Source organism: Oryctolagus cuniculus, chromosome 1, assembly GCF_051225735.1.
Source record: "Oryctolagus cuniculus isolate XC-2025 breed Fujian yellow rabbit chromosome 1, ASM5122573v1, whole genome shotgun sequence".
In the NCBI taxonomy this organism is placed as follows: domain Eukaryota; kingdom Metazoa; phylum Chordata; class Mammalia; order Lagomorpha; family Leporidae; genus Oryctolagus; species Oryctolagus cuniculus.
Window position 1 is genome coordinate 117,295,159 of NC_142867.1, and position 19,873 is coordinate 117,315,031.

The 19,873-nt window shown below is 38.5% G+C and overlaps 1 protein-coding gene across 1 annotated transcript; it reads right to left on the bottom strand.

Moving 5' to 3' along the window:
• Positions 1–2,716: 2,716 nt before the first annotated feature.
• On the bottom strand, positions 2,717–3,655 carry LOC100347112 (olfactory receptor 10D3). Its single transcript, XM_002708328.3, has one exon. It carries the CDS (start codon positions 3,653–3,655, stop codon positions 2,717–2,719), a length of 939 nt encoding a protein of 312 aa, XP_002708374.3.
• Positions 3,656–19,873: the final 16,218 nt, after the last annotated feature.

Consider the following 19,873-nt stretch of genomic DNA (forward strand, 5'->3'; position numbering starts at 1 on the left):
TGCAGAGACCCAAGCACTTGGGCCATCCTCTGCTGCTTTTCCAAACAAATTAGCAGGGAGTAGGATTGGAAGTAGAACAGCCAAACTTCAACTGGCGCCATATGCAATGTTAGCGCCACAGGCTGTGTCTCCCCCAGCTATGCCAGAACATGGGCCTCAGGTTATCAGGAATTGACTTAATCAGGCTAGATGCAAGTCAGCAATGTGGCTCAGAGACAGGGTTGTAAGCTGATGGACCGAAGGACTGCTGCCCAGATCAGGTAGAAATCAACAATAAAAGATCACCAACTGTTTCTCTACATTGTCCTGGAAACTTTCTAACAAGATTTGTAGATTGCAAGTGACAGAGGGAACATGATGTGAGTGTTGATGGATAAAGCTTTCTCTACAGCTTGTGCTCACTTTCATATCCTCAGTCATCTCTTCTCTCCAGGAATTCCTAGTGATACAATCAAAGATTCCAGTACCTTCATTTATAGTGCCTTCCTTATTTTTACCCAAAGAAGGCATAGAGAAAAATGTGGAACTTCTTATTCCTAAGTGACCCCTCCTTGCTTCTCTTACTGTGTCCTACTAGGATGCCTCACCATATCTCACTGTGGGGTCAGCATCTTTGAGGCCTTTGCCACCTGCCTCCTGGAGTTAAAACACAACCAACTCCATTGGTTACTGTTTCCCTCATAAATGTGGGAGAAAATATCTTCATTTTAGATATCTTATGCTTCTTGAGCTGTCATGGATGAAGTTGTTTTCTCAGCACTTCTTCCTTTTTATTTATTTGTTCATTTGAAAGGCAAAGTGATAAGGGGGGGAAGCAAGAGAGAAGAGAGAGAAAGCGAGAGAGAGAGAGAGAGAATGAGAGAGAGGTAAAGCCAGAGAAGGAGAGAGTTTCCATCTACTGGTTCATTCCACAAGTGGCTGTAACTGCCAGGTCTGGCTAGGGTGAAGCCAGGAGACAGGAACTTCATCAGGCTCCCATGTGGGTGGCAGGGACTGTACTTGGGTCATCTGTTGCCTTCCCAGGCATATTTACAGGGAGCTGGATCAGAAATGGAGTCTCTGGGATTTAAACTAACTCTTGGATATGGGATGCCAGAATTACAACACAACAAAGCAGATACCCATCTTACTTCTTCTTAATTGAAAAAATTTCTAAAGATTTTGGAGATTATTTTAGTGTTTATTAATAAAAGTCTTGCTTGATATCCTAGCCCTATCTCATTCTACCTGTATCTTGAGCAAATAATTTATTTTCCCTGAGTCTTAGAAACTTATCAACAAAATGAGAATAATAATATAACTATCAAAGATCATTTTGAGGTTTAAATGAGATCATTTGTAACAATTAATATATGACAAATAGTAATAGATCTATAATTGATAACATCTATAATACAAAGACAGAAGTGTGAGGCACAAGTGGGCAAACGGGCTATTTAAGACAGTGCTAGACCAAGATTCCAAGGATTCAGCTAGTTCTTGGAGACTGTGCTCTGGAAGTCTCATGCACAGAGCGTCTTAGGAAGGAGAACAAAGGAAACTACAGAGCTGAATTTGTGTTATATGACTATGAGTCAGGAGGCTCTGCAGACAGAATTCTACTAGCACAGCAGTTGGTATTTTGTCTGGAGTTGGAAATAGTTTGGGTAAAATTACATCTACTCTAAGCAACTAACACTGGTACAATGGCAAAATGCCAAGTTTTCTTTGCCTTCTGAGGCATTTCAGATCCAGTCTCTGGCTCTATTAGGCTGAAAAGTATCTAAATGGACCAAAGTTGATACTTTTGATACATATCAAAAAACAAGGAGGTCACATGAGACCAAATATAATCATAAAAGTTTTCTTTATTTTCGTATATTGGAATACAAGAATGGTTTTATATGTTTGGAAATAAACTTTGTTACTTTAAAAAGTCTGGTCAGTCTGAGTGAGTATTGGGTGGTAAAGGTTGAAGTTTAGGTATTGAGGAAAATCTAGCAACATTACTAAAGTTATGAATAGAAAAATCAACATAGATCTTGGCTTTCGAACTAGGACTACAGCATGGATATGATGTGGTCCCGAGGCTTTCACTTTCAATCTTTTCCCAGTGGACTCTTACCCAGTAGTCTAATACATAGATAGATAAAATGGAATTTCTCATCAACTGTAATTCACACAGAAGCTTTATAATAAATTCACTGGAGCCCTGGGGGACTCTTTTTAGACAAATTCTAAGGTATTTCCTTTCCAGACAGTTTTGAGTAGAGAAGAAAACTTTTTTATCCTGACTCTACTCTTTGATCCAAAAATAATAAAAGAAAGATGATTATCTTACTCTATCACTCAATTATCTCAAAATCCTTTTTTTCTATCTATTGCGTTTCCCCATGGGTTATTCTGCCCTAGTATGAAGAAGATGAAACCAAGAATAGTAGATGAAATTGTTTGGTCAAAAGACCCTCCTACCAGTGACAGTAGTTCTCCATAAAATAAAAGTAAATAATAATAAACAAGAGTACTACATGATTTGAAAAATAGGTAGAGAGGAAGAACCCATATAAAACAAGAAAATAAAATACACAGATATATTATTCAATATATCAAAGTGGTCCACTCTACTCAATGTGTTCTGAAAATCCAAAATTGTTGTTACATATGAGTATTCCAGAAGAAATTTTACGTGTTGAGGCACAAAGAATCCCAGGGTCATATGCCCATCAATCTGTTCTTACTAACTTTCAGAGATAGGGGCTCTCCTGTGCAATATTGTTTTTAGGACTGCTTTTACTTCCTTATTCCTCAAGGTATAGATCAAAGGGTTTAGCATTGGTCCTACCAGGTTCATCAGAATTTGCACCACAGTTCCCAGCATGGGGTTGGGTGTGGGCTGTAGGTAGACTGTAATGATGGGCCCAAAGGCACACAGGATGGCGATGAGGTGAGCACTACAGGTAGAGAAGGCATGGCGGCGTCCCTCAGTTGTGTGAATACTCAAGATAGCGACTGTGATTCGAAGGTAGGACACAAGGATTAGGAGAAAGCAGACAAGAGACACAAGGCCAACATTGGTAAAACTCACCCTCTGTGCCATGGATGTGTCAGCAGAGGCCAAGGGCAAGAGTGCTGGGATATCACAGAAGAAGTGATCCACATTATTGGGGCCACAGTAGGGCAATGTGAAGGTGAGAGAAGTCAAGACACTGGAATGGATGCACCCTAACAGCCACGTGCCCACAGCAAGGGCTACACAGATTCTAGGGTTCATGATGGTTGTGTACCGCAGAGGATAACAAATGGCAGCAAAACGGTCATAGGCCATCACAGTATACAAAAAGCACTCGATGCTTCCAAGGAAATGGAAGAAGAAGAGCTGGAAGACACAGTCTTTGTAGGAGATGAGTCGACTCAGTCCCATAAGGTACAGCAGCATTTTGGGACACGTCACAGAGGAGAAACCCATGTCAAATACGGACAAGTTCCCCAGGAAGAAATACATGGGTGTGTGAAGACGAGTAGAAGAAATGACAGCCACGAGGATAGATAAATTTCCCAGCAGAGTGCAGACATAGAAGGGCAAGAATAAGACAAAAAGCATAGTCTCCAGACCCTCCGTGTGTGGGATTCCCAACAGGATGAACTCAGTAACCACCGAGCAGTTATTCACCTCCATGAGAGCCAGTCCTGAGCAAGGAAGAGGAAGCAGAGGTGGTGGAAGGAGGCTTGCTGTCAAGTCAATAGAATGGCTTGCTGTCAAGAACTGAACATACTGCGAAAATGAAATTTAGAGTGATTGTGGTTTGATTCTAAGTTATAGAAAGATGGTTTGTGATCCAAATTACAGCACTTTATAATTGGAATGTAACTGTCATAGACAAGTTAGTTTCTGTATCAACTGCTTTTGCTGTATTGATTCCAGTTGAGATTTTCCTTTATTAAAGCAATATTTTGAAAAGTATGTTAGAACGAAGCTTTTCAAGGGGAAGGACAGTGCCTACATGAACATACGCTGCTCCTCTCTTAGGTGAAGAAATAGCAAGTCTTAGAACCATTTAAAAGCATTTCATATATCTGAAGATAATTGCAGCAACTTAAGAATCAATATTTTTGGGAATTATCATGGCCGACAACATTACATGCTATCCCTTTCTTTTGTCTAAATGATCAATCCCCAATTTATAGTTCAGAATCTGCACAAATGGTCTCAGCTTATTTAATCCTCATTGTAACCCTTGGCTGTAGATTTATAGAAAATGGAATATTTGAACAATAAACACTAAGCAATTCTCATAAATTATGATAAGCTAATAAGTGGCAGAGTAGGGATTTAAATCTTTTTCTCCCCAGACATCAGTCTGCATCTGTGGTGGATCATGGCATCACTGCAGTTGCACAACCTCGCCCCAGTGTCATCCACGTTTTTCTTTTCATATCCCCAGATTATGAAAATGTGTCTGCTCCCACTTAGTGGGCAGTGGGAAATCAACTTTTGTGTGCCTACCTCCCACGCACACTCTGAAATCTAGGAGAGTAAATACTTCTTAATACTTACAGCTATATCCTCAGAGCAAAGAATAGTGACTGGAAAAGAGTAGCTTCTCATTAAGTGTTGAGAGAAAGCATAAAAATAGCTGACTCAGTGACTGGCAAGTACTGGACATCATCATTTGTCTTGCACACAGACTTATGACAGTACCAGACAGGAACTCTGTAAGCAACCTTGTAGAGCAGCTGGACCTGCTACCTGTTCCTGCTTTACTCCATTCCCATGAACAGTTAGAATTGATCTCTATTTCCATGACACTAGCACCTCAGGATAAATATGCATTGTCTGAAATAGGTCACTTGACTCAACACAAGAGCTGCACTCAACACTACCTCCAAGATGGGGGTCACACATCACAAAAATAGCTTAACTGAAGATATCCAAGTGTAGGTTCCCTTTGCGTTTCCATTCTTTAATCCATTTTTAATCAATTCCAATTCTTGGTTATAAAAGGAAATAATCATGAGGCTGAAAACCGGTGAGCTAGCATGATAGGTTGAAAGAAAAACTGAGCAAATAATGTCTTATGGTTGTGCCCAATAGCTCCACATTCTTGTAATCCTAAAAGAGAACATTTTTATAGCAAAGACTCCAAATTGTCTTCTACATTAGATATATGAGGCAAAAGAAACAGGTAGGAAAAAAGACATAAAGATGATACTTATGTGGCTTACAAGAAGAAATGATCCTTTTACCATTTGTCTCTATGATCAGCAGTCCAAGTTTGCCTTTGGTATCACACTATGAGTCAAGGCCAAGGATCTGCTCTCACAATTCTGAAAGCCCTTTCAGCTTAGCCAAATGAACTCCAACCTGAATTTGTCCCTATCTTCAGCAAAAATATGTCTTCCAAGACACTAATAGCTACGATTTAAATTTAAATGTCTATGGTGCCTTTGGGACTCTATTCTTGAATGAGTTCCCTTTTAAAGAGGCTTCTGAGCAAAGGGAATAATTAGAAGTGAACAATGATCCAGTTGGAACAGAATAGGGTGATGTTCCCTGGAGGTATTGCTGCAATATGAACAAGGTAGTATCATATCCATAGTTCCCACTTTTGTAACTGACCGAGGGAAGTGGGAGAGAGATGAAGCATATTCCAACCTTAGGAAATATCTACGAACCATTCCATTAGTTTCAGAAATTATTATAAGGATGAGAAGTGACAATCATGCATTTCAGACTTTTAGAATATCTAATTTCATTGCTTTTGTCTCAGTGTATTTATAGTCCTGGCTATGGGTTAAATTGTGAGCCTCAAAATTCATATAATGAATCCATAAGGCATATCCTCACACGACCCTATTGGAGCTGATGTTTTCAAGGGGGTAATTATGGATAAATGAGGTCACAAATGTGAAGATCTGATTCAATAGAATGAGTACCTTATAACAGATCAATTTCCCCTTGTCCTCTGTTTCCTCTTGCCCCGGCCATGTGAGGACATAGAAAGAAAGCAGCCATCTGTCATTTACATTGCCTATTCTATGGTATTTTGTTATGGCAGTCTTCGTGCATAATCATCCTATGATTTCTAGCATTTTGATTTGTAAATATTTTCTAATAGTCTAAGAGAGTGATTATGGTTTTCAGACTACATTTTTTAATGCTTTCACTTGAAAATATATTGTCCGTTATCAATAAACAATTTTGTTCAATTGGCAGAGTTGACTTCCATGAACCAGGAACTGTTCTCCATGTGATTTCTCAAGTATATATAATTGTATAAACATAATATGTCTGTCTAGGATCCTAAGGCTAACTTTGCCTTTGATATCACACTGTAATCCAGGGGCAGGGATAGTAATTAGTCTTCAATTTACATATTTAATTTAATATGCAACATTGCTATTTTAAAGAGGACAGAAATATATGTACTAAGCAGATGATAAGAGATATTCCAATATCTGACAACAAATGTGGATGACCTATCAAAATATATAATTTATCAAATAGTCATTAATTATGAAAGCTGACTCAAAACCAGAAAACATGAATAATTATATGAATTAATTTCTGTTGTTTGCTGCAAAACCAATTATTCCAAATCTTAAAGGTTTAGAGATATTCATTATCTCATAAACGTGGCCTAGGAATCCAGTTGCGGCCTAACTGGGTGCCTGACTCAGGGTGTCTGGAAAGAGTGCAGTCAAGCTCTTGGCTTCCCTGAATCACTTCTGCTACATTATGTTCTCAAGAACGCAATCACTAGATTTGGGCAGGTAACTGCACAAGGATCCTCAAAGGTGGAAGGACAGTGGAGGTAATGATGAATTATTAAATAAGTGGTCCTGGGACAACTGCCTATTATTATTTTTTAAAGTTGAACAGAATTGAACTCTTACCTTAATCACAAAGAAAAATCAATTATAGATGGATTAAATATTTTAGAATAAAACAAACTTAAAGATATAAAATAAGGGTAATATGTGATTTCCAAATATGACACAGTAAACTTCTATTATAAAATAAAACTACTCTAAATTATGTAAAGTAAAAACAAAGCACTGGGGCTGGCATTGGGCTTCAACAGGTTCAAGATACCACTTGGGACGTCCATCTCCAATGCCAGAGTCTTGGCTGCTCTGCTTCCATTCTAGGATATGGCTTCCTGCTAATATGCATAGAAAGTAGCGTGTGATGGACACCTCCTTGAGCTTCTGCCGCCTACTTGGGAGATCTGGATGGAGCTCCTCTCTCCTGACTTCAGCATGGCTCAGTCCCGATTGTTTGGGGCATCTGGGGGAGTGGGGGTGAATCAGCAAAGAGAAGATCTCTCTGAATCTCCCCTCTGTATGTTACTTTGCCTTAAAACATATACATCTTTAAAGAATCACTGTGTTCCTAAAGTTGTATTTATGAAATGCATGAAGTTTTTATACCTTAAATAAAAGGTTTCTGGGTAAAAAATAAAACATTTAAAATCAATTCTCAAAAAATAATAAATAAAACAAAGGCATTTATATTATTAACAAAATGCTTTAAAGCTAGCAGAGAAGTTTCAAACAAGAAAATATTTACAATACATTATGAACAAAAAATTAGTACCCAGAATGCATACAGAACTATGATAATTTTATAAAGGTCAAAATATTTAAAAGAATGCTAAACTATAAAAACATAATATAAATTTCCCAAATAAACCAAATTTTCATTAAAATATTAGAAGATGTTTAACGTTTTTAGTAAGTATGAATTGGCATTTTAAAATTCAATGAAAATGGGCCGGAGCCGCGGCTCACTAGGCTAATCCTCCGCCTTGCAGCTCCGGCACACCGGGTTCTAATCCCAGTCGGGGCGCCGAATTCTGTCCCGGTTGCCCCTCTTCCAGGCCAGCTCTCTGCTGTGGCCAGGGAGTGCAGTGGAGGATGGTCCAAGTGCTTGGGCTCTTCACCCCATGGGAGACCAGGATAAGTACCTGGCTCCTGCCATCGCATCAGTGTGGTGCGCTGGCCCCGGCAGCCATTGGAGGGTGAACCAATGGCAAAGGAAGCCCTTTATCTCTGTCTCTCTCTCTCTCTCACTGTCCACTCTGCCTGTCAAAAAAAAACAAAAACAAAAAACAAAAAAAAAATTCAATGAATACAATTTCACACCCTCATATTTACAAACATTAAGATGGATACCAAAATAAGGAGAATAAAATATGGAGCACAATGGGAAGTACTGTGAAACTCATTGATTGAGAACACGCATGTAGTTGTTATAATAATTTCATTTTGGGTAGTTGTTTGTTACCAGTTAATAAATCTCTCTTCTTTAAAAAAAATTATTATTTATTTAAAATGCAATATGGCAGGGGGAAGAGAGAGAGACAGAGTGAAAGAGAGAGAGAGAGAGAGAGGAAACTTAGAGCCAATGGTTCACTCCCTAAATAGCTGCAACAGGATCAGGGAATGCCATCCAGGTCTCCCACATGTGCTTGGGCTTCTGTCACCCATTGCCTTCCAGACACATAAAAAGAAGTTGAATTGAAAGCAGAGAAGCTAGGCCGGCGCCGCGGCTCACTAGGCTAATCCTCCGCCTAGCGGCGCCGGCACACCGGGTTCTAGTCCTGGTTGGGGCGCCGGATTCTGTCCCGGTTGCCCCCCTTCCAGGCCAGCTCTCTGCTGTGGCCAGGGAGTGCAGTGGAGGATGGCCCAGGTGCTTGGGCCCTGCACCCCATGGGAGACCAGGAAAAGCACCTGGCTCCTGGCTCCTGCCATCGGATCAGCGCGGTGCGCAGGCCGCAGCGCGCCGGCCGCGGCGGCCATTGGAGGATGAACCAATGGCAAAGGAAAACCTTTCTCTCTGTCTCTCTCTCTCTCTCACTGTCCACTCTGCCTGTCAAAAAAAAAAAAAAAAAAAAAAAGGCAGAGAAGCTGGGCTCAAAGTCCAATATGGGATGAAAGTGTCCTATGTGACAGCTTACCCTGCTAAACCAATGACTTCCCCTACTAAATGTACCTTCTGTAGAAACCCTGGAACCTAAGTCCCAGAGACTTAAAAGAATATTCATAAGTATATATATATATATACACACCCATATGCCTGACAGCAATTGAATAAATAAAGGTATGCATAAAATAACATGCAAAATGTTAAGTTTATGCATCAAAATAAAAAGATATCTAAAGCATTTTTGAGAGGATCAAAAACAATCATATCTGAGTGTTTAAACAAATCTAATATTAGGGAAAACTAAATAATATGTTGTTTGGGATGCATATGTAGGTGGTGAGTACATAAGTAAAAGAATATTTTGTTAACAAAAATTCATGTTGGCACTAGCATTGGGGTTCAGTGAGTTAAGTTGCCAACTGTGATGCCAGCGTCTGATATCAGAACACTGATTGCATTCCTATCTGCTCTGCTTCCCATCCAGCTTCTTACTAATGTGCTTGGGAAGGGATGGAAAGTGGCCCGATTGCCTGAGCCCCTGCAACCCACAAGGGAGATCAGTCAGGATGGAGTTCCAGGCTTGAGCCTTCCGCCTGGCCCAACCCTGGCCATTTTATGAGTAATTCAGCAGATGGAAGATGATCCCTTTCTCTACCTCTCTCTCTCTCTCTCTCTCTCTCTTTCTCTCTCTCTGTTACTTTGCCTTTCAAACATAAAAAATAAATCTTTTTTTTTTAAATTCAGCTGGCTAATACTTTTAGGGAATGTGACTGACATGTGCATAGAGGGAACCTAGGTTATATTCTGCTTCTTGTGCTGGCTGCAACGTAGACATACCATTGTTAATACTATCTGAATTCTATAATATTTTAAATTTTTAAAAATGGTTTTAAAATATTTCACAATAAGAATAATTTTAAGAACTGATTGAGGGGCCGGCACTGGGGCGCAGTGGGTTAAAGCCCTGGCCTTTGCAGCACCGGCATAAGGGCTTTATGGTTCAAGTCCCAGATGCTCCACTTCTGATCCAGCTCCCTACTATTGTGCCTGGGAAAGCAGCAGAAGATGGCCCTATGTGGGAGACTTGAAAACAGCTCCTGACTCCTGGCTTTGGATCAGCTCAGCTCTGGCTGGTGCAGCTATTTGGGGAGTAACCAGCAGATGGGAGACCTCTCTCTACCTCTGTCTCTCTGTAATTCTGTCTTTCAAATAAATACAATGAATCTTTTAAAAAAAGATCGGAATGAATGAAAATATATTATAAAATCTATGTTAAATACTATAATTAACACATAACGCAAGTTTTATTTATTCCCAGTCAATTAAAAATAGACTATCTTAAATCAGTTATAGAAAACACATAAATCATAAAAATGCACAATTTTAAAAGATTTTTTTCTAGTTTTAATTGACTTAATAATTGTACATGTTTTTGAGGAACAGTGTCATGTTTTGATTCATGTATTAATTGTGTAATGACCAAATCAGAGCAGTTAGTATATCCATCACTTTCAAAGTTTACCATTTTTCTGTGGTGAGGACATTTAAAATCTTATCGTCTAGCCATTTTGAAATATACAGTACATATTGTTAACTATAGTCACCCTACTGCACAATAGGACCTGAGGCTTATTCCTTTCGCTCACCATAACGTTATACCCATCGACCAGCCTCTCCCCATCCTGCTTTCCCCTCACCCCTTCCAAGCCTCTAGTACCACTATTCAATTCTCCTCTTCTATAAACTTGTCTGTTTTAGAATTCACAATACGAGTGAGATCATGTAGTATTTTTTATTTCTGTGCTAATGAGTTAAAAAAAAGTATGGTACATACATATGCTTGAATAAGATATAGTCATAGAAAAGACTGAACTCCTGTCATTAGCAATAGCACAGATAAGCCTGGAGAATATTACATTAAATGAAATAAGTCAGGTACAGAAGCCAGATCATTTTAAAATTGCTGAATCATGTCATACTTGGTTTTTACACCAATTATACCTTAAAAAGATGATTGAGATTTCATTTTAGGGTGTGCAAATGGACAAAATCTATTTTCAAAACCCACTGTTTATAAATTTAATGCATTGGGACTAAATTCATGGTGTAGTGAGTTAAGTCATCACCTGCAATGCCGGCATCCCATATGGGTACTGGTTCATGTACCAGCTGCTGCACTTCCAATTTAGCTCCCTGCTAATACACCTGTGAAAGGAGCAGTGATTGGGCCTCTGCATCCATGTGGGAAATCCGGAAGAAACTGCTTACTCCTGGCATCAGACTGGTCCAGCTACAGCCATTGCAGCCATTTGGGTAGTGAAACAGCCATGCAAGATCTCTCCTTCTCTGTCTCTCCCTCCCTTTATCTCTGAGATCCTGCCTTTCAAATAAGTAAATAAATATTTAAAGAAATTTTGCATTCATAGTTTAAAATTTTTAATATTCTTAGAAACAAAATATTCAGGTTTTTATTTATAAGCCCTTCTCAATTTTTTGATAAACAAGTATATGGTATACTTTCCTAGGGAAAACTAAACCCTCATATTTAATTGTACCATGGGCATAGTGGTTAAGTCACTGCTTGGGATGCCTGCATTCTGTATCAGAGTACCTGATTTATGTGCCAGCTTCTTCACTTCTAATCTAGCATCCTGCTAATGTGACCCCTGAGAGGCAGTAGATGAAGGTTCAAGTACTTGGTTCTCTGCCACTCACAAGGGAGGCTGTAGGGAGTTCTGGGCTCCCAGTTTGAGCCTAGCTCAGCCCTGGCTATTGGACATCTGGGATATGAGGAGTATTCCAGCAAATTAAGCTTCTCTCTCTCTCTCTCTCTCTCTCTCTCTCTCTGTCCCCCCAATCCACATACATTCTGTGTGTGTCTGTGTATGTGTCTGACTTATAAATACAATGAATACATAAAAATGTTGAAACATTGTCATCGTGTGTTTTAATATTATTTTGAAATATCAAGATTTGATGAGATGGATACAATTTCATAAGTTCAACATGAGCCAAACATGCTAGTCTATTTTTCTTCCTTATTATAACTTCCATTTTCCTCATGCCTCCTCTATTGAAACATTAATTCAATATAGATATGAGTTACATCAAAGTAGTTAAGAAGACAATTTAAATCTCTAAAGGTTAGTATAAACAGTTAAATCAATTTTGTATATTACTACCCAATCAAAGACTGAAATATCAGCATATATTCCCACATTCTCAAATATACCTGTTCACCAAAACCCACATACAGAGATTCTCAAAACATTTTCTTTAGAAGAAAATCATTAAAATGCTTTTCTTAATGTGTTTTTTTAAATAATTGAATAAAAGTAGGACATTGCTATACTTATTGAAGTGAAATGTTGGGGTCTCACGGGGTTTCTAAACCCCAATTTGAAAATACTGACCTGCACAATTGAGAGCATCTGTTACAGATTCCAATCCCACACTCCCGGGGATAGGGATGACAGTCTTTCAGGATGGACCATCCCATGGCTGATAATCTCTGCCTGCAAAGCCTGTTCCTTAGGCTGTCTAGAAAATGTTCCAATTTTTGCTCCTTGCAACCTGCCAAATGAATCTAATCCCGTGTTCATTCTGCATACCTCTGCCAATTTGAGATCAGCGGTTATATCTGCTTTCTCTTTACTTGAGGAGTCTATTTGCCAATAGCCATTCCTTATATATCACATTCTTTTAGATTCCTGACAGTTCACCACTCTAAATTGTCAAAGTCCCCCTTAAGGTGTGATGTGTGACTTGAAGGAAATGTTCCAGGTGCAAACACACTTTGATTGTGGCTGTGATGGAAGGCTCAGCTAATGTTTACAGATTGAATGAATGACTCCCAGTTTTTCCACCTTTTGTGTTTCTTTATATTGCAGTCAATTTACTCTTCATGTTTGTTAACTCAGTCCTCCATCCCCATGTATACAGCATCAGTTGAAAAGAAAAGGGACAGCTTCTCTTAGTCCTAGTACCTCTTTTACTGGAGAGCTGTCCTTTTGGACAAATATCTTTGCTAACACACTTTGACATCTCAAACTAGTGTTATTTTTCTTTACTATAGAACATGTGCTTTCATAGGGAAGGCAGCTCAACATAAAAATTACCTTCTCAATGGAAACATAAAATATATTTTATACGTCAGTATTTGTAGCATTTGAAAGATGGTCTGCCTGCTACATATTCTCTTAGTATGTTTGAAATCATTCCTTTTTAAGGGCTGATTCTGAGGTCAGAGTGCTGTTTAGGACATCTGCCATTCTATGAGTTTGCTGTGTATCCCGCTTCCCTTAAGGCATTTGGATCTGGCTGAAGAGCGCATGAGAGTATTTTAGGCATGGAAAGCCAAGACACTCTGGCAAAAAAAAAAAAAAAAAAAAACAAAACCAAAACCCTAAATGAAAGATGTCTGCAAATCAGATCCCAGTAGAAAGAACAGGCCATCAAAGAAGGAGGTACTTTCTCTGAAGAGAGGAGAGAACTTTCACTTTGACTATGACCTTGTCTAAATAAGATCAATGTCCGCGAACTCAAGAGGCTTTCATAGCCGTGGCAACTCATGACAAGAGCCTAGGGAGATTACTGACACCATAAACAAGAGTGTCAGTTTGTTAAGTCAACAACAGGAGTCACTGTGCACTTACTCCTCATGTAGGATCTCTGTCCTTAATGTGTTTTTTAATGTGAATTAATGCTATAACTAGTACTGAAACAGTATTTTACACTTCATGTTCTGTGTGGGTGCAAACTGATGAAATCTTCACTTACTATATACTAAATTGATCTTCTGTATATAAAGATAATTGAAAATGAATCTTGATGTGAATGGAATGGGAGAGGCAGCGGGAGTTGGGAGGGTTGCGGGTGGGAGAGAAGTTATGGGGGGGAAAGTCTTGTAATCCATAAAGTGTACTTTCGAAATTTATATTTACTAAATAAAAGTTAAAAAAAGAAATTATTCCTTTTTAGAGATTTATTTATATATTTGAAAGACAGTTGCGGGGTGGGGCAGTAAAGAGAGAGAGAATGAGTGAGAGAGAGAGAGATCTTCCATCTGCTGTTTCACTCACCAAATGGGCCACAACGGCTGGAGTTGTGCTTATCTGAAGCCAGGAACCAGGAGCTTCTTCTGGGTCTCCCGTGTGGGTGTAGGGGCTCAAAGACTTGAGTCATTGGCTGCTGCTTTCCCAGGCCATTAACAGAGAGCTGGATCGGAAGTGGAGCAGCCAGGACTCAAACCAGTACCCATGTGGGATGCCAGTGCTGTTTACTTGCTTAAGCAGTGGCTGTCCAAGAGGTGTGACAGAGACAGCTGTCTCACCATCACAGATATCTGGATGAAAATTAAGGGTTTGAGAGTATGATGTCTACGAGTAGAATTATGAGCAGAAAACAGAAAGCCTACCTAATAAAATTTGGAAATTATTTGACAGTGTGTTACTAAATGCAACATCCTCACTGACCTTGAAGCTTACACCTATTTCCACAGGGCTCCATGAACTAGCTTTGGTCTGTCACTCACGCACCAGGTCCACTCTAGAGAGACCTCCACGGAAACTAAATGAAGAAAGGAAAACACAGATAAATTATTTAATTATTCATATTAAGCCTGATAGCTCCTTTTCCTTGAGTTCTGACAACAGAGCTAATGTTTTCAAAAAGTCTAAATCTACTGAATGTAAATCTACTTTGTAATACTATACTATGGATATTACAAATATAAATTACTGTCTATTATAAATAGTATAATAGTATTTTATAACTAATGTAATATATATAGTAAATAATAAAATAAAATCAATACATAGTCATGCATGTCCTAATGACAGGAAAACATTCTGAGAAATGAAAAATGTGTTACTGGGTAATCACTTCGTCTACTGAGTATCATACAGTATGCTCACACCAACTAGATTGTATAAGTGAAGCACTCAATATGGATTGTTGATGCAATAAGAGATGAAGCAACCTTGAGATGTGTGAAGCTGCTGCTATCATAACACAGCACACTGCTTTACAATAAACCTTCTTCTTATGAGTAAGAGCACACTCTAAAACGGCAATAAAAATCATGGTACAATAAACACATAAACCAGTAATGTAGTCATTTATTATCATTATCAATCACTGTGTAGTGATCATAACTGGATGCTGTACTTTCATATGGCTAGCAAGGCAGTGGTTTGTTCACACCAATATCACCACAAGCTCATGAATAATGCATTGTGCTATGATGTTATGATGGGTATGACATTACTATTAGTGCGATGACATTAGGTGACAGAAATTTATGGAGCCATAATTATATATGCGGTCTGCTACTGACTGAAATGTCATTATGTGGTAGACTGAATATATTATATAACATTTAATAGTAACTTTCTATAATTAAGTAATATAATAATATAATAAGCACTATAAATATATAATACATTATTGAGTATTCTGTATTACCAGGCTTTTAAAGCTAAAGTAAAAAAAAAAAGAAATAAGAACTAATGGCATTTTCCTCACATTTTTGCAATTTCTGTCTTAGCTTTTTAAATTTACTCCTAATCCCCACATTTTCTCTTTCCAAATTTTCAATTTCTATCAGCCAATAAAACTAAATTCATCTGTCATCTCCCCCTTCAGACACACTGTCATATTTCCAGATCAATTAATTTCTAGTTATGTTTTTCTTTTCTTATGACAGGTAATATATAATTTGCTTCAGTGTTAATATAATAATTCTGTGTGATTCACATTTCTACTTTCCATAGCTCATAACTGAGTGGCTTATTAAAATCCTCAGTGAAGATTTGATAAATTAATGCATGAGTTAATTAACATAGAAGAAAATCTACTTTGATTTCAGGTACCTTAATGAAAAGCAGAACTCTTAATTAGTGCATATATTTCTATGCATGCATTTAGCTAATTAGGACATTTTCCTCAGTTTTAAGAGCTGTGTCTACATTAGTGATCTCTGAGGTGTCTTCTTGTTCAAAGTTTCAGTCGAATAATGTTGACACAAAAGTAAGATAAACTATGGTGTATTTATGCTAGATTTAGTTTGGGGCCTAGTCTAAATGATTCCCTTTAGTTTTGTGTCCCATTGGCTTCCTACTGATGAAGTATAGCTCTATTAATAATGGAATTGGCAGAAGACAAATGCTCAGTTATACAAGGGTATTACAAGGAGATAGCCAGGTCAGCATTACAGATACAGACTTCCTGCTGTGCACAAGCTCCTGTGCTGAACCATTGAAGGGGAAATAAAACTACGTTAGCAATAGAAGATATATGATGCATATAGTACCTTTTCTGTGGAATTTGCAGTCTATGCGGTAGATAAAACAACCACAAAGACAATTATGAACCTTATTCTGAAGCAGACAAGATCAATAGACAATTTAAACTCTGTATTAGACTCGAATCCATCCATGTAAGTGTGGTAACCCTGAATGGCAGAGTACCTCACTCTGTTCTCTTCTGTCCAGCGTTATTCTATGTTATTTTTTCTGGACTCTCTGTGTCCTGTGTTTCATCATATATAAAATGAAGTGAATGCTTATATGATGTTTGTTTAGTATACTCTTCATCTCCATCCAGTTATATTTAAAAGGACATACACAGTTATCTTTCTATTTTGATAGAGATGGTTCATTTACTGTAGATTCTAAAAGATTTTTATGGTAAGTAAAATAAACAAATACAATAAATAAAAACTGGATTCCATTTGATGAGTATATGTTAAAATTATTGTGCACGTGTGTGTGTGTGTGTCTTCGTATGTATTTAAGGTAATTAAATATGCTTTAAAATGCCATAAAATGCCTAAGAATGTAAAACTTTGGGGTTTCCGAATGTGGGGAGAAGTTTGAGTTGGGGGTATGACATGTCTTAACAGCTTGTAGTGCTGGAAGGAATCCACAAGTATTTGATTAATTTAAACAAAGAGAACTGTCAAGGCAGATAAATTGAGACCTCTGAATTCCCTCTTGAAATTCACTTTTATATTCAAATGCCTACTGTGGCCTTGCAACTCATTTTAGTTTCCAGGCTTTAATTCTGCTATTCACCATGTTCTGGGGCAAAGCCACCTCTGAACTCTGAAAGATGACTGACTGATTCCACTGATGCTTCTTTGAAATGAAAAGAAGCCACATTCAGAATGTGTAAATACTTGGAACTTTGATATTTTCTAAAAAGTCCATATTTCCATTGCTCTCTCCAGGCAATTCCAGTCAATTCTACTTATTTTTTTAATTTCTTTATATAAAGTGATTAAGTTTTATGTATTTCATGTATACAGATTTAGGAGCATAATGATACTTCCCACCATACTCTCTCTCCTTCCCAGACTCCCACATGCCTTCCTTTCTTATTTTTTCTTTTAATTTTTATGTTGACATACTTTCAGTGTTTTTTATAATCATAATCTTAACCCTCCACTAAATGAAAAATTCAACAAGTAATAAGTAGGAAAAAACCACTGTTCCTCAAGAATACAGACAAGGGCTGTAAACAATAATCAAATCTCATAGTTTGAAATTATTTTCTCCCATTCTGTTGGTTGCCTCTGGACTTTGTTGGGTGTCACCATTGCAGTATAGAAGCTTCTTAGCTTTATGTAATCACATTTATGTATTTTTGCTTTGATTGCTTATGCTTCTGGGGTCTTTTCCAAGAAGTCTTTGCCTATGCTAATGTCTTGCAGAGTTCCCCTAATATTTTCCTCTAGTAATTTGATGGTATCAGGTTGTAGATTTAGATCTTTTACCAATTTTGAGCTGATTTTCGTGTAATGTGTAAGGTCTTGTTTCATACTTGTGCACATGGAGATCCAAATCTCCCAAAACCATTTGCTAAAGAGACTGTCCTTTCTCCAGTGATTAATTTTAGTTTCTTTGTCAAAGACAAGTTGATTGTAGATATGGGGATTAATTTCTGAGGTTTCTAATCTGTTCCATTGGTCTACATGTCTATTTTTGTGCCAGTCCTGGGCTGTTTTGATTTTAACCACCCTGTAATGTGTCTTGAAATCTTGTATTGTGATGCCTCTAGCTTTTTTATAAAGATTATTTATTTACTCAAAAGGCAGAGTTACAGAAAGTCAGAGGCAGAAAGAGAGAGAGAGAGAGAGAGAGAGAGAGAGAGAGAGAGATGTCTTCCATATGCTAGTTCAATCCCCAGATGGCCGCAATGGCCAGAAATGTGCCAGTCAGAAGCCAGAAGCCAGGAGCTTCTTCCAGGTCTCCCACACAGGCTCAGGGGCCAAAGGGCTTGGGCCATCTTCTGCTTTCACAGGCCATAACAGATAGCTGGATGGGAAGTGGAACAGCCAGGACTCAAACCGGGTGCCCATATGGGATACAGACACTGCAGGCCGCGGCTTTACCCACTGTGGCACAGTGCCGGCCCTCTGGCCTTCTTTTGCTGTTTAAGATTGCTTTAGCTATTTGGGGGTCTCTTCTTGTGTTTTCCATATGAATTTTAGCATAATTTTTTCTAGATCTGGGAAGAAAGTCATTGGCATTTTGATTGGGATTGCATGGAATTTGTAAATAGTTTTGGGTTGTATGGACATTTGATGATTGCTAAGTGGTATTATCACTAATTTCCACAAAGAGGTAATGTTATAGAAAGCTTTAATTTTCTTTTTCATATAATGATTGAGCAAGAATTGGCTTCATTTTTGAAATATTGGATAAATAGATCTGAATGATTTTCCATGGACGTGTGTGTGAAAAGGAGGTTGAATGTTAGCATGTATGTGATGCATTTAGGGTTGGTTTCTCCTCAGAATACTATCCCAGAGAGAATCCAAGGCAGAAACACTCCAACAAATTTTCTTGCATTTACTAAACTAATCTCCAGTCTTACTAATCCAGTTTGTCCCTTGACACACCTCACACATGGGGACCAAAAATTAGAGAACAAAAAAGTCATTCGTAATGAGCATGACAAGTATAACATAGGAATAAATACCTTTGAGATTAATTAACCCAAAAAGTTCTCTTTTCAATGATTCTAGCTTGCTGCAAATGGAGAAGCTTTTGCAAACGTGCTACTTATCAGGAGCTTTCTGTTTCCTAATGAAAAGAACAAGAAAAGTTGTCTGCATTTCAATGAATGATGTCACTAGAAAGGACCATAGAACACGCATACCATTATCAGTATCATGCAGGATACATGGTATAGGAGAGGCCTCAGAATAGAGCTCCCAGACAATGCAGGGCCAAATGCTACAAGGAACATGCAAGTGATTCTGAGCAACTTGTTCTCTCTCAGTGTCAGCTCTGTACAGTGTAAAACAGACAAGAATAATCAGTACTGTCTAAGAAGGTCATTGTGCACAGTGACAACTATGAAAATGAAACACTAAGCACAGCGCTTAGCTCATGTCAAATGTTCCATAAGTCGTAGCTAATCACAATAAAGCTTTCTGTTTTCTTGTTATCTCAGACACTTCCTGATGGTAGTTTTACTTTACTCTTTTCCATCTATTGTTATAATTTTAATAAGTCTATCAACTTGCACATCTATTCTAAGTTCTATTCTATTTTTTTTTTTTTGACAGGCAAAGTGGACAGTGAGAGAGAGAGACACAGAGAGAAAGGTCTTCCTTTTGCCGTTGGTTCACCCTCCAATGGCCGCCGCGGCCGGTGCACCGCGCTGATCCAATGGCAAGAGCTTCTCCTGGTCTCCCATGGGGTGCAGGGCCCAAGCACTTGGGCCATCCTCCACTGCACTCCTGGGCCACAGCAGAGAGCTGGCCTGGAAGAGGGGCATCTGGGACAGAATCCAGCGCCCCGACCGGGACTAGAACCCGTGTGCAGGCGCCGCAAGGCAGAGGATTAGCCTAGTGAGCTGCAGCTCTCTACTACTTTGGGATCATATTTTCAAGGGTTCACCAGTTATTGAAGGAAAATTAATTCTGACAACTATAATGGAAAACAGAACATTGCA